This window comes from Limanda limanda, chromosome 4, assembly GCF_963576545.1.
Source record: "Limanda limanda chromosome 4, fLimLim1.1, whole genome shotgun sequence".
Taxonomy (NCBI): domain Eukaryota; kingdom Metazoa; phylum Chordata; class Actinopteri; order Pleuronectiformes; family Pleuronectidae; genus Limanda; species Limanda limanda.
Window position 1 is genome coordinate 32,136,090 of NC_083639.1, and position 15,276 is coordinate 32,151,365.

Genomic DNA, 15,276 nt, shown 5'->3' on the forward strand with positions numbered 1-15,276 from the left:
ATCTGCAAAAGTTGCAATCTGATTGGCTGCTCAGAGCTGATCCCACTCATCTCCTTGGTAACGGTTTACCTCTCATGCCGGGGGGTGGGGGCCTCATGCCTGGGGGGGGCATCCCCATCGGAGCTCCTCGACCTGGAGGCATCCCCATGGGAGGTCCCATCGGGGGGCGCATGCCAGGGGGCGGGCCCATCATACCTGGAGGCGGAGCTCCCCGGCCCATTGGAGGAGAAGAGGAGAGGAAGAGGAGCAGAGGAAGAGGAGAGGTGGAGAAGGAGAGGAAGATGAATATTTAAATTATTTTGTGGATGTTTTCGCTGTCAGAGGCATCGTTTACATTCCAGTTAAAAACACTTCAGACAAAACTTCAAGTTGTTTTCTTGCACACGTATGATGAGGATCCTGAAGATCAAAGGACGTCAGTGGAGTGACATCATCACCTCCTGGTTCTGATTCTAATGATGTCATCAGTCATCAGGCCCAGAACACACCAACGTTCCAGAAGAACCTTGGTTTCCTCCAGGTTTCCACCCGGACGTGTGGTGTGTTCCACTCTTCTGTGTCCGACACCGAGGAAACATCTTGTTTCCTCCAGGTTTCCACCAGGACGTCTGGTGTGTTCCACTCTTCTGTGTCCGACACCAAGGAAACATCTTGTTTCCTCCAGGTTTCCACCAGGACGTCTGGTGTGTTCCACTCTTCTGTGTCCGACACCAAGGAAACATCTTGTTTCCTCCAGGTTTCCACCGGGACGTCTGGTGTGTTCCACTCTTCTGTGTCCGACACCGAGGAAACATCTTGGTTTCCTCCTGAGTTTTGAAGATGTGATATTTCAGCACTTGGTGTAAACATCACGTCTTTGAAGCTGTAGCTTCTATATTTAAAACCCGTGTCCAGTCGTCTACGACTCGGTTCTTCACTCTTCTGATTTTAACACAAAGCTTCGAGAACTTTGACTTGTGAGAACGTCTCAAATTGAATTAGTTTCTGAAGTGAAGAGTTTTGGCAGGTTTCATTTCTCAGAGTTTAGCGAAGCTGCAGAAAACCACAGGTCAGAATGAAGTCACAGATCTGATCTCAGGTCAGAGCCGACTCGGGACTTGAGGAAGTCGTGGATTTGTCGTCATCGTGTTTCGTGTTGTGTTAAAATCTGAGCGTCTGATCGAAACTCGTTCTTTAACCCGACGTCTCGTTTCAGACGTTTGAATCAGGTTCAGTTCAAAAGAAACAACGACTTTTTGATTCAAACTTTATTGAACTGGTTCTTAAACCAAAAACATACAGAAGAAGAAGTTTCACATTAAAGACACTGATGGCAGTGAGCGTTTCCATGACAACCACACAAGCAACCAGATGAGTTTCGTTTCCTCCTGCAGGGACCTGGTCGCCGGGCAACACAGTGGAGAGCTGTGCTGATTGGCTGGCAGGAGGCTGGTGCCCCCCCGTCAGTAGGGTTGTCTCTTGATGAATCTGGTGAACATGGCAAAGGCAGCACCTGGTTTATCTGATGGAACCATGTGACCTGAGCCCTGCAGGAGGACGGAGGGAAAGGTCAGCCAGGTGAGTAGAGGAAGTGACCAGTGAGGGCAGCTGATGATGACGAGGGCGGAGTTTACCTTGACTGTGAGGAAGGCCATGTTGTTGAACTCTTTGACGAAGCCTCCGACCTGCCGCCCGTCTTCATCGCTGTAGAACCACGGACGCCTCTGAACCAGCACCTGAGACATCAACACACCCGAGACATCAACACACCCGAGACATCAACACACCCGAGACATCAACACACCCGAGACATCAACACACCCGAGACATCAACACACCCGAGACATCAACACACCCGAGACATCAACACACCCGACACATCAACACACCCGAGACATCAACACACCCGAGACATCAACACACCCGAGACATCAACACACCCGAGACATCAACACACCCGAGACATCAACACTCCCGAGACATCAACACTCCCGAGACATCAACACACCGGAGACATCAACACACCGGAGACATCAACACACCGGAGACATCAACACACCCGAGACATCAACACACCGGAGACATCAACACACCCGAGACATCAACACACCCGAGACATCAACACACCCGACACATCAACACACCCGACACATCAACACACCGAGACATCAACACACCCGAGACATCAACACACCCGACACATCAACACACCCGAGACATCAACACACCGAGACATCAACACACCCGAGACATCAACACACCCGAGACATCAACACACCCGACACATCAACACACCGAGACATCAACACACCCGACACATCAACACACCCGAGACATCAACACACCCGAGACATCAACACACCGAGACATCAACACACCCGAGACATCAACACACCCGAGACATCAACACACCCGAGACATCAACACACCCGAGACATCAACACACCCGAGACATCAACACACCCGAGACATCAACACACCCGAGACATCAACACACCCGAGACATCAACACACCCGAGACATCAACACACCCGAGACATCAACACACCCGAGACATCAACACACCCGAGACATCAACACACCCGAGACATCAACACACCCGACACATCAACACACCCGAGACATCAACACACCCGAGACATCAACACACCCGAGACATCAACACACCCGAGACATCAACACACCCGAGACATCAACACACCCGAGACATCAACACACCCGAGACATCAACACACCCGAGACATCAACACACCCGAGACATCAACACACCGAGACATCAACACACCCGAGACATCAACACACCCGACACATCAACACACCCGAGACATCAACACACCGAGACATCAACACACCTGAGACATCAACACACCCGAGACATCAACACACCCGACACATCAACACACCGAGACATCAACACACCCGAGACATCAACACACCCGACACATCAACACACCCGAGACATCAACACACCCGAGACATCAACACACCCGACACATCAACACACCCGAGACATCAACACACCGAGACATCAACACACCCGAGACATCAACACACCCGAGACATCAACACACCCGACACATCAACACACCGAGACATCAACACACCCGAGACATCAACACACCCGACACATCAACACACCCGAGACATCAACACACCGAGACATCAACACACCCGAGACATCAACACACCCGAGACAACACACCCGAGACAACACACCCGAGACAACACACCCGAGACAACACACCCGAGACATCAACACACCCGAGACATCAACACACCCGAGACATCAACACACCCGAGACATCAACACACCCGAGACATCAACACACCCGAGACATCAACACACCCGAGACATCAACACACCCGAGACATCAACACACCCGAGACATCAACACACCCGAGACATCAACACACCCGAGACATCAACACACCCGAGACATCAACACACCCGAGACATCAACACACCCGAGACATCAACACACCTGAGACATCAACACACCCGAGACATCAACACACCTGAGACATCAACACACCTGAGTCGGGCTCCAACGGGTCCGTTTGTTAAAACAGACGGAACACGTCTCCCGGTGGTTTTCTACCACAGGGTGAGGCCACACCCCCCCTAACGTGGTTATTGATTATGAAGTCAAACAGGAAGTTACCTGCTGCTGCAGAGACTCAACGAACCACTCGTCTCCCATGAAGTTACACGCCATGTCCACGTCTCCGTTATACACCAGGACCCGGTACTTCTGCAGAGAGCGCCACAGAGTCAACAAGGCCCCGCCCCCCAGCTCTTACAGTGCTTATCAATGTCATCATCTCAATGTGCTTCTCTGATTGGCTGAGCTGCACATTCCTCTTCCTGGGCTCCAATCCTCTTCCTGCTGCTTCTACAGACACTGATGGAACGTTGTGTTGTTGAAAGATAAAAGTCTGAAGATCAGTGGTTCTCATGAAGTTATATTGAACCTTTACTAACAAGCACCTGTGACCCAGAGCTGATGTTTAGAGGAAGTGCTTTTCATGAGACGTTCATTATATCTACGATTCTCTCCACTAAATCATTTGTGTCTTTGTCCCGAGTTTAGTTGAACAAAAACTAAATGTGAGGTTCTGTGTGAGCAGCTGTTCTGATGAGATCTGTGGAAACGCCTCAGCTGAGAGCAGCGTCACTAACACCTGCACATGTGCATGGAGGGAGAACTCCCACAATGCACTGGGCTCTGCACTGGGAAGTCCTTCTGCTGGTTGAGGAGGAATCTGTAGTTTCAGCTGAGAGGAAATCGGTGTGAATGAAGTTTGTGAGTTCACTGACCAGAGCAGAGAGAAGCTTCAGATACTGTTTCCTCACGTCCAGACACAGACGACCATAGTTCAGGTTCACCTCCGCACTGCAACACACACCTGGTGCTGGGATTATCATCACACACACGTTTGTACAGCTGTCTGTGTGTGTGTGTGTGTCTGTGTGAGTCACACACACACACACACACAGACAAAGAGACACACACACACACACACTCACACACTCACACTCACACTCACACTCTCTCTCTCTCTCTCTCACACACACACACTCTCTCACACACACACACTCTCTCTCTCACACACACTCTCTCTCACACACACTCTCTCTCTCACACACACTCTCTCTCACACACACTCTCTCTCACACTCTCTCTCTCTCTCACACACTCTCTCTCTCTCTCACACACTCTCTCTCTCACACACTCTCTCACACACACTCTCTCTCTCACACACTCTCTCTCACACACTCTCTCTCTCACACACTCTCTCTCACACACTCTCTCTCACACACTCTCTCTCTCACACACTCTCTCTCACACACTCTCTCTCTCACACACTCTCTCTCACACTCACACACACTCTCTCTCACACACTCTCTCTCACACACACTCTCTCACACACACTCTCTCACACACACACACTCTCTCACACTCTCTCTCACACTCTCTCACACACACACTCTCTCTCTCTCTCTCACACTCTCTCACACACACTATCTACCTCTCTCACACTCTCTCACACTCTCTCTCTCACACTCTCTCACACACACTATCTACCTCTCTCTCTCTCTCTCACACTCTCACACACACACTATCTACCTCTCTCACTCTCACACTCTCACCCTCTCTCACACTCTCTCTCTCTCCCTCTCTCTCTACCTGCAGATGACCCAGGCCGGCAGCTCGGGGGGGATGTGCAGCGCGGCTCTGACGTACGGACTGTTCAGGTAGAGGGAGGAGGGGGTGGAGTTTGTGCAGGGGGGGTCCAGGCGGACGGACAGGTGGCGAGATGCCAGAACTCGAAGCTTCTACAGAGTCAGAGAAGAACCCGGTTTGTACTGGTCCACCAGGTGAGTTCAGGTGAACCCAGGTGACCCACACTCACCTGGTTCCACAGCTGAGTCCACTGGTGATTGGTGAACGAGTTCCCCAGATCCCGGATCACCAGGTCGCCTCGCTCCACACTGATCAAGAACAGGAAGTCAACACCGGGCTGGCAACGCTCAGATGTACACGTGTTGCCTCAGAGGTCAGAGGTCGCAGCTCACCTGACCCTGTGTCCGACTCCACCTGGACATGACGAGTACAGGTTGTACATGTTCAGACCTGAACTGTAGACGACCTCCTGAACCTCCGACACCTGAAACAGAGACGCCTGCTTGAAACCGCTTCCAACCGGATTCTGTGACCGGGTTCAGATCAGTATTTATCACAAACCGGTTCAGACTCACGCTGGCAGAGCAGTTCTGGTCCTGATTGTTGTAGAAGTTGCACGTGGCGTCGCTGCAGCAAAACGTCTGCAGCCGGCGCCACAGCCCGCTGCCCAAGAGGCCGTGGTAGTAGGCGAAGAACACCAGAGAGTTATCGTTCATCTCGTAACTCGACATACCGTTTCCCACGGCAACGCCCTAACACGACAGGGTGCTGGTTTAGTTCCTATGAGAGTTGATGTCCCTGTGGCGTGAGGTGCTATGACACTGGTGCGTACCTGCAGGTTGAGCGTGGCGTCCTCCATCACTCGCTCCGCCAGCGTCGGGATGTAGATTCCTCCGTAACTCTCTCCGGTCAGAAAGAGGTCGTTCTTGCTGAACTCTGGGAACAAGCGGAAGAATTCCCTCAGAGCCAGGAAGTTGTTCATCGACACCTGGAACCAGGAAACAGATCAAATCACTCCACACCTGTGAGCCAATCAGGACCTGAGTTTCAGACGCGTCACTGACCTCCGTGTCGTTCGTCACGTAATTCTTATCATCAGAGTACGAGAAACCAACTCCTGCTGGAGACTCCAGGTACAACACGTTGGCTAGCTGCTTGGAAACAGTGAACCAATCAGCTTTCAGGAATCAAACCATGTGTCCAACCCCCCCGACACACAAGACGGCGTGCAGAACTGACCTTGTTCCAGGAATAAGGGTTGTACTGCAAAGTCACTCCATCATCCTGGATCTGAAAAGGACAGGTCAGGCGTCAGCAGGTGGCGCTGTTATTTTATTTTTTATTTGCCTTTATTGAACCAGGTCGGTCCCGTTGAGATACAATGAGCTCTGTTCCAAGGGAAGCCAAGACAGCAGCATACAAAACATGTCAACAGTCACAAGACACACAGAAATCACATCACACAGATAAAATACATTAAAAAAATGAAAAAAAAGATAAGGCAACAGGACTAAAGCTCCGGATTCACACCAGAACAACAAGTGCGGTATGAAGCCGCTCCAATTTCTCTCACACGAGTCTTCAGAGTTTCAAGGTTTATGAGCTGCTTTAACCTTAGAGTTTTTTACAGTGCATTCCAAGCAGCAGGTGCAGCGAACTTAAAACAGTGCTTACCAAATTCAGAGTGAACTTTGGGCATAATTAATAAATAAAACTCATTTGAACCTAAGCAGTAATTGCTCTGGGATTTAAAGATGTAATTACATAAGTAGTGGGGGAGCAGACCCAAGATAGCTTTATAAATACAAATATGCCAATGTATAAGGCGGCGTGCTGCCAGAGATGGCCACTCAACTCGAGCCAATGAGATGCAGCGGTGAGTGAGGGCTTTACAACCAGTGACAAACCTTAAGGCTCCATGATATACAGAGTCTAGAGAACGTTCATAAGAGATCACTGTAATCCAGTACAGGGAGGAGAGTGGGAGCAATCAACTCTGTTCTGGTAAAAGAAGAAAAAACGGACGAATCCCAGTTTCACTCTTCATTTTTTTACCAGATTTTCTACATGTGGTTTAAAAGAAAGTCGATCATCAATTAAAATGCCGAGATACTTGTAACAGTTGACACGTTCAGTTTCATACCCTTGCAATGACAACATGCTGGGTGGAGACACAGGCACTTTCCTGCCATTGGAAAATATCCACAAAACAAACCAGAACCACCAGAATCAGACCCTGGTGCAGGTGGAGGTGACCTACCAGGAAGGGGCCGTGCTCGGTCAGCAGTCCGTCCAGAGAGCTGCAGCCGGGGCCGCCGTTCAACCACAGCACCACCGGGTCAGAGGTCGGCTCGTTCTGGGACTCCACCCACCTGAGGACAAGAAGCAGCTCAGCTGACGGAGGGCCGGGTGGATGTCCTGGGAATCAAAGAGCTCGTAGAAACGTCTTTTTATATTTGATGTTCCTCCCTCACATGTGACAGTGGAGCCGCTGACATCACACGTGAGGTGTCAGGTGGGCGTGTCAGGTACTGACCAGTAGTGCAGGTGCTTTCCGTCGGCCACGCTCAGGTAACCAGAGTAATGTCTGAAGCTCGGCTGCTTCTGCAGACCAGGCAGGAAGGTCACCTCATCTCCTGCCGGCGCCGCGTCGCCGCCCAGCAGAGACCACAGGAAGTAGATCAACACCACCCACTGCATCTGAAACCAGACAGGAAGTGACATCAACAGCACAAACTGCATCTGAAACCAGACAGGAAGTGACATCAACACCACAAACTGCATCTGAAACCAGACAGGAAGTGACATCAACACCACAAACTGCATCTGAAACTAGACAGGAAGTGACATCAACACCACCCACTGCATCTGAAACCAGACAGGAAGTGACATCACAACTTCAGCAAGAAACAGAACCAACATGGAACAACAAATACAATCAAATCAAATGAGTTCAAACTGAAAGTAAATGATATGATGAATCGTGGCTCCTTATGATTTTGTGTTAGTGGAGATGTTGTAAATAAAGTTTAGAGTTTCTCTCTTGAACATGAAATTTAATCGTAAATAAAATGTTTAGAAAAAGATCTTTGTGTCCAGCTCAGGACTGAGGACAAACTCAAACATGAGACGTTTCAGGAAGTGATGCGTTGGCTTTGTTTTGAGTTTCTATTAAAACAGTCGAGGAAACAAAAGGTTAATTAGTCTGTAGCTTCAAATGTTTAATACTTTGACTGAGGAGGTGAAATTAATCAAGAGAGAAAAAACTGTTTATCATTAAATATCTTCTTTCAACTTTCATTTAAAATCAAACACAAAATCAAATTAAAACAAAGAGAGAAATCTGCAGCATGTGTGTGTGTGTGTGTCTGTGTGTGTTTCATCTTCTACACAAACATCTGACTCAATGTTTTCATCTCAGAGAAGAACACGTGTTCAAATGGGACGAATAGGAATCAAGTAAATAAGAGCAGCTGCACATGATGGACAGCAGGGGGCGCTACAGGCCTGAGTGTTATACACATGTTATTAGAGGAAGCTTGTTTTAGCTGCTGTTTCTGTCTCTGGGTGCTAACTGCTAACTGCTAACTGCTAAATACTAGCTGCTAACTGCTAACTACTAACTAGTAGCTGCTAACTGCTAACTAGTAGCTGCTAACTGCTAACTGCTTACTGCTAAATACTAGCTGCTAACTGCTAAATACTAGCTGCTAACTGCTTACTGCTAACTGCTAGCTTCTAGCTGAACTGTGAGCACCACAGAGAAAAACAGGAACCAAGCAAAGTTCTGTCCGTCAACACCCTCACCTTCATCTGGTTCCTCTGGGTTCCTCTGGGTTCTTCTGGGTTCTACCTGGTTCCTCTGGGTTCTACCTAGTTCTTCTGGGTTCTACCTGGTTCCTCTGGGTTCCGCCTGGTTCCTCTGGGTTCTACCTGGTTCTTCTGAGCAACTGAAGTCTCAGCTGGCGACAATATAGAATCACAGAGGTCACATGACCGCAAACTGTCACATGACTCACTCCGTCAGTCAGCTGACAGCAGGGTGCGTTCATCAGCTCACAGGCGCAGTACCGCCCCCTGCTGGACCGGAGTGAGGATCAGGTGATTGACAGGAGCCTCACTCGGAGTCAGTTGCTATGGAAACACAGGTGAAGGTCTTCTTCTGGATGTGAGTTGATCTGAAGTCGATGAACAGGATGTGAGACACGTGACCATCATCATCTACCTCTGGTTCATCACAGACACAAACTCTTCTTCAGTATAAAGTAAATCCCATAAACGTGTTTGATGGAATTCTAACGGATCCTTTGACGACGTGTTGTTCACACTTTGTGTTTGGTTACCGTGACAACAGCCTGGTGCACAGCTCCATGAAGAGATGATGGTCTCACTCTGCTGCACAGGAAGTGACCTCAGAGCTTCAACATCTGCTGGACAGATGTTAGAGCAGCGTGTTCATGAACATGGCGTCACAGTCACATGTTACACTGACACACGTGTGTTGAGGATCATCACAAAGTCACATGATGACCTCTCCACACAGTGAGAACTGGAGCCTGTCAGGAACTGACTCTGTCAAACATTTCTGATCATGAAGTCACAAAGAACTGAGACGGGCTTGAACAGGAAGTGACATCATCATGTTGAGACAAGTGTCTCCACAAAATAACACAAACTGTTCAACACAACAGGCCCAACATGTCCACTGTCTTCAGGACATCATCTCTCAGACACTTTCTGTCCCTTGTCTCTGCTGTGAACCTCCCATCATCAATTATTTCCCAGCATGCAGCTGTTCCCAGAGGTTGCTACAGTCTCCCCCTGGTGGTTGTTCTGAGGTGGTGCTCGAGAACGTACAACAAGAATCTTCATCTACGTTTGTATAAAACGTCCTCGGGTCAGTTTTCTATTAAATATGCTAAAATGTTTATGAAACAGTTTCCTCAGAGACTTAAAGATGCTCTGCTCTTCATCGACTCTTCTTCATACTGTAAATGTCTCATTCACTTTTCTTCTGCTTGTTTCCATTCTGTCAAACTGGTGATTTTGTTCTTTTACCTGCACCAAGGACGAGATGTTTCCACCTGTTTGTTTGAAGAGGAAAGAAACGCTGAGTCATGATTCCAGTGCAGTCGGTGGAAGGATGTTTATTGAGCATTAAAGCAGAGACAAGTAGAAACAGAACTTTTCTCTCTGAGATGTTTTTCTTCTCGTTACATCTGGTTTGTCACAGAGGAAATGATCCATGTGTTTGACTCATAGACTGAATATAAAGGCTTTGACTGGGATGTGCTGCTGTTATACTGCAGCGCCACCTGTGGGTCAAAAGTAGAAAAGCCACCACCGCTCTGCACCTGATGCAGAAATGAAAACGTCCCATTTTTAAGTCCAGAGTTTTGATCTTTTGTGTGAAAGACAAAACTCTGATTTTAAACTCAAAGTGATTTCAATGTGTTTAACTTTGTGTTGAACTAAATCAATTTGTGACGTGAATCCAGGAACTTTAAGATCATAAACAAACATCTACACAGAATGTGGTTCTACACACATGGAGACAGACTGAGGGACAAAGGTGGACAATAATAAAGACTAACTTAAACACACTGTATGTGACTCTTTATAGAGGGTTTATATATTCTGCTTGTGTTGTGTCATTTCAATAAACACATTCTTCATGTGAATAAACACAATCGGGGCAGGAAGGTTGCTGGTTTGAATCCGGTTCAGATGGGTCTTCCTGTGTGGAGTCTGCATGTTCTCCACGTGTTTTCTCCAGGTGCTCCGGCTTCATCTCACAAACACATGCAGATTAGGGGTTGTGTAGATTGGAGACTACACACAAGCTGCTGCTGCTTCAGCCTCTGGATCCTCAGGACACAGCTCAGCCTCCGTCCACACACACTGTCCTCTTCACACTCAGCTCCACGGAGACCACCAGCTGTTGAGAGAAGAAGACATCAGTGTCCCAGAGACTCACTTCATCAGCTGTGAGTCAGTGATGCAGCTCATCCAGTAGAAAGAGCAGCAGGGACTTCAGTCCTGTTCAGAGGTGGAGCAGCTTCCTCTCTGCTTCATGTTCACGTGTTGGAATGAACACGCTAAGAGCTCAGTGTGTGTCCTCTGCATGTCAAAGTGCAGAGTGGACACCTGAGAGGTGGATTTACTGCTGTTACAGGTGAAGACATGTTTCACTGTGTGTTGATGAACATCTGCTTCTGACAAACTGGGACCAGATGAGACAGATGGACCTCAGCAGAGGTTCTGCTCTGTAGAAAGAGCTCCTGGTTACCATGGTGATGAGGAGAGGCTTCAGTCCCACTGATCTCAGAGCTGTGACAAAGATCCACCTGATCAGTTCTTCACTGATGAAGTGAGAGGACAAACTGTCTCAGATCAGATGAAGACGTCTCTGTCCCTCGTGTGAGGCTGTCAGCTGTGGTCCAGCTTGTGTAAGTTACAGCGCCCCCTGGTGGCATCTGGTGAAAAGATATCACGTGACCACGACATAATAACGTGTGAACGAGATAAATAACTCGAGGCCACGAGATCTGAATCTGTTGTTTACTAACAAGACGAGTGGAAGACAAGAAGACACACATTGTCTCACTGTCTCTGAGGACACACACTGTCTCACTGTCTCTGAGGACACACACTGTCTCACTGTCTCTGAGGACACACACTGTCTCACTGTCTCTGAGGACACACACTGTCTCACTGTCTCTGAGGACACACACTGTCTTACTGTCTCTGAGGACACACACTGTCTCACTGTCTCTGAGGACACACACTGTCTCACTGTCTCTGAGGACACACACTGTCTCACTGTCTCTGAGGACACACACTGTCTCACTGTCTCTGAGGACACACACTGTCTCTGAAGACACACACTGTCTCACTGTCTCTGAGGACACACACTGTCTCACTGTCTCTGAGGACACACACTGCCTCATTTCGGTGCCTGAGCCAATGGAAGACTGAGGTCTCCGCTCGTCCCGCCTCCTCACACTTCCGCTCCTTCCTTCACGGGAAGCGGCGGCTCCCGCCGGGCCCCGCGGCCGGTGGACAGACTCTTGTCTCCGCGCTGCCCGCGCGTCAGGGCTTCCGTGCAGGTGGTGGTGGGGGGGGGGATCTCCTTGCGAGACCTCTCCCCGGCGCTGGCCGCCCCCCCCCGCCAGGTGCATTTCCTCCGTGGCGGTGCGCCGCGCCCGGCTCCGGGTCGGCTTGGAAAGGCTCGGGGCGGGAGGAACGAAGACCACGCCGAGAAATGTTTCATAAAAGCGTCCGCATTTGGGGGGGCGAAGGGGGGCCGAAGGGGGGCCAAACCCCCTTGCGGCAGCCTCAGCCGCGGAGACACGGGGGTCTCCGAGTGAAAAGCGACCCTCAGTCTTCAGTTGGCTCAGGCACCGAAGTCAGAGTGTGTGTGTTTTGTGTTTATTTTTATTTATTTAAGTATAGTGTAAACTTTTGTTAACAGTTCATATATTATTCATAGTTTTAGGTTAAAACGTTTTTGTATTCATTTATATTTATAATTACTTTAAACAGTTTATATATTTGGTATTAAAAAAGCCTTTCTTAAATGATGTCAAGCTTCGTTTTGTGCACTTTAAAAAAAAAAAGTATCGGTTCAGGAACCGTTTAGGCACCGGTATCGTTTTAAAAGTATCGGTTAGGAACCGGTATCGGATAAAAACCAAACGATACCCATCCCTGTTGAGATGTTCTGGGTGAGTTAGAGATCAACTGAACCAACCAGACGTTGATTTAAACTTCCCTTATCCGTCCCTTTAAGGAGAGTGTGCACCACACAACAGTGGAGAGTCACTGTGGTCAGTGGGCGGAGCTTCTATACGGGTTGATCTCCAACTTAACCTGGAGCAGGTGAGCCGTTCATCAGAAGTTACCATGGTGATTTACCTCGTTAAGAAGTGGACGAGCTTCGTAGGACTGAACAAACTAAACCTGAAGTTAACCTGATAACCACAAATCCTGCTTGGTAGCACAGACCCTGGATCTGTGATCCTGACTGTGTTTAGTAAAATACTGATGAAAGCAGCGTGGACTGACTCCACCCATCTACTGACCTCAGAGTCTCCAGTCGACAGGTTGGACTCTGCTGTAGATCAAGCAGCTCCTTCACTCCTGAGTCCTGCAGGTCGTTTAGACTCAGATCCAGTTCTCTCAGATGAGAGGGGTTTGACCTCAGAGCTGAAGCCAGAGAAGAACAGCTGATCTCTGTCAGACTGCAGACCTTCAACCTGGATAAAGAATAAAACTTTGAATTAAACTGAGTTCATGTGTGAAAATATCAGACACATATTCATGTCAGCACAGACTCATAACATGGAAGATAAATATGAAATCAGACATGTTGGACTAAAAACGAGTCCTGATTCAGTACAAATAGATTATGTGGACCCGGTCTCTGTCCTGCAGATCAGTTTAGGAAATCCAGAACTAAACTCAGTGTTTTAACAAGTAGCTGAATATTTCAAATGTCACAGATTAATTGATGAATGGATTCAGGTTATGTTTAAAGAGGAATTATGTTAAATTAGAATTAAATTAGATAAATTGTGTATTATGCTGTTTTATAGATATGAGATCTACAAAAGTCAGTCAGTGAACTGACCCCAGAGTCTCCAGTCGACAGGTTGGACTCTGTAGAAAACCACACAGCTCCTTCACTGCTGAGTCCTGCAGGTGGTTGTTTCTACTCAGATCCAGTTGTCTCAGATGAGAGGGGTTTGACCTCAGAGCTGAAGCCAGAGAAGAACAGCTGATCTCTGACAGACTGCAGCTCTTCAACCTGGATAAAGAATAAAATTTAACTGTAAATTAAATTGAGTTCATGTGAGAAAATAAAGGACATTGACTAAACATCACTGTCTCTTTTCTGGATCTTCTCCTGCAGCCTCCTAATAAAGTTTCTGAGTGAGTCCATGTGAGAATAGAGCCGGTGAATGTCCAGAGGATTCACAGAGAGTGAGTGGACGTGTTGAGGACACAAACACGTGAGACAGACGTGAAACCTGAAGAACACAAACATCTCAGGATGAAGAAGAGGAGCCGGACACGTAGAAGACGAAGACGTCAACTTGGAAACACGAGGAGATTCCAGATCTTCTGGTGATGAGGCCGACGCCGTGTGGAGGAGCTGGAAACAACAACACTGATCTTCCCACAGCAGAGTTTATACGTTATGTCCCGCCTCCTGCTGCTCTACAGGCTCCGCCTCCTGCTGCTCCACATGTTCTTCATATGTGAAAGTCAAACTCCAGAAAAATGTCCAGACACTGTTTAACAGAGTTCATGACTGAAAACCGCTTGAAAGTCCTCGTGTCCTCGGGGTTCAGTTGTTTGTTATATGTAACTTCACCACTAGATGTCTCTAAATATCTTGCTGGACATGTTCAGGAGTTGTTCACGTGGACAAGTGGACTACGTTCACATGTACGACACCTGGAGACGTCACTAACTCCTTCACAGTGAACCTGTAACTTAACATAACTTAACGTAACCATGGTTGTCATGGAGATCTGTGTTTTTGCTCCGCCCCTCGTCTGAATGTTCCCACATGTTCCTGTTGCTGTGAACGAGTCGGACCCGGACAATCTCCTGCTGCTGCTTCAGCTCCAGAAAATGTCCGACCCACTTGTAAGAACATGTTCCACAGTTGATGTGTGAAAGGAGCAGTTCTATGATCATGTTTTCTTGAAGTGGCGATGATCTGAGCAGCAGTTGGACCAGTTGAAAGTGGTGCAGGGAGCCTGAGGAACACGTGTGTACAGGGCGGGACAGAGATCTAGTGGTGAGAAGATAAAGGCATGGACGACCCCGTGTAAGTCCTGAAACCAGAGTTTAATGTTGGAAATGAACCCAAAGTGGAAGAAACAGGGCTGAAGAACTTGGTCCTACAAATAAAAGGAATCAAATATAATCCACTTGGACTCTGGAACCTGAGCCCAGTCCCAGAACACCAACGCAGCACGCTGTCATGTGGTCAGTCCACAGGACCACCGGGACAAGTCCTGGTTAGCTTCCACAGAAACATTACATGGACACATTGTCCAGCATTGGATTGTTTCTCTGTCAGTGAAACTTCAGTCAC

At 48.3% G+C, this 15,276-nt stretch overlaps 1 protein-coding gene and 1 long non-coding RNA gene across 4 annotated transcripts; both read right to left on the reverse strand.

The window, feature by feature from the left end:
* Nucleotides 1-1,232: 1,232 nt before the first annotated feature.
* On the reverse strand, nucleotides 1,233-9,174 carry ctsa (cathepsin A). Of its 3 annotated transcripts, XM_061070198.1 has the most exons (13): nucleotides 7,702-7,889; nucleotides 7,426-7,537; nucleotides 6,405-6,455; nucleotides 6,230-6,316; nucleotides 5,998-6,153; nucleotides 5,741-5,917; nucleotides 5,558-5,649; nucleotides 5,395-5,473; nucleotides 5,169-5,317; nucleotides 4,298-4,373; nucleotides 3,642-3,731; nucleotides 1,614-1,715; nucleotides 1,233-1,526 (listed from the first exon to the last, which is right to left on the reverse strand). In XM_061070198.1, the coding sequence occupies exons 1-13, from the start codon at nucleotides 7,887-7,889 to the stop codon at nucleotides 1,443-1,445; spliced, it is 1,443 nt and encodes a 480-aa protein (XP_060926181.1). In that variant the 3' UTR covers nucleotides 1,233-1,442. The 3 variants fall into 3 exon arrangements, with proteins under 3 accessions (XP_060926181.1, XP_060926179.1, XP_060926180.1); XM_061070196.1 differs by lacking the exons at nucleotides 1,233-1,526; nucleotides 1,614-1,715 and adding an exon at nucleotides 8,973-9,174 and having other exon boundaries at nucleotides 3,409-3,731; nucleotides 7,702-7,865; XM_061070197.1 differs by lacking the exons at nucleotides 1,233-1,526; nucleotides 1,614-1,715 and adding an exon at nucleotides 8,973-9,174 and having other exon boundaries at nucleotides 3,646-3,731; nucleotides 4,298-4,392; nucleotides 7,702-7,865.
* Nucleotides 9,175-10,286: 1,112 nt separating this feature from the next.
* LOC133000580 (uncharacterized) lies at nucleotides 10,287-14,983 on the reverse strand. Its single transcript, XR_009678209.1, has 3 exons — nucleotides 13,798-14,983; nucleotides 13,250-13,423; nucleotides 10,287-11,103 (listed from the first exon to the last, which is right to left on the reverse strand). It is a non-coding gene; the product is annotated as an uncharacterized LOC133000580 (long non-coding RNA).
* Nucleotides 14,984-15,276: the final 293 nt, after the last annotated feature.

Coding starts and splice junctions, on each gene's coding strand:
- ctsa (XM_061070198.1), bottom strand. CDS start 7,889: ATGTCACTTCCTGTCTGGTTTCAGATGCAGTGGGTGGTGTTGATCTAC. Junction 5,918..5,997: donor ACGCCACGCTCAACCTGCAG/GTACGCACCAGT, acceptor CTGTCGTGTTAG/GGCGTTGCCGTGGGAAACGG. Junction 5,318..5,394: donor GGACTCAGCTGTGGAACCAG/GTGAGTGTGGGT, acceptor CTGACTCTGTAG/AAGCTTCGAGTTCTGGCATC.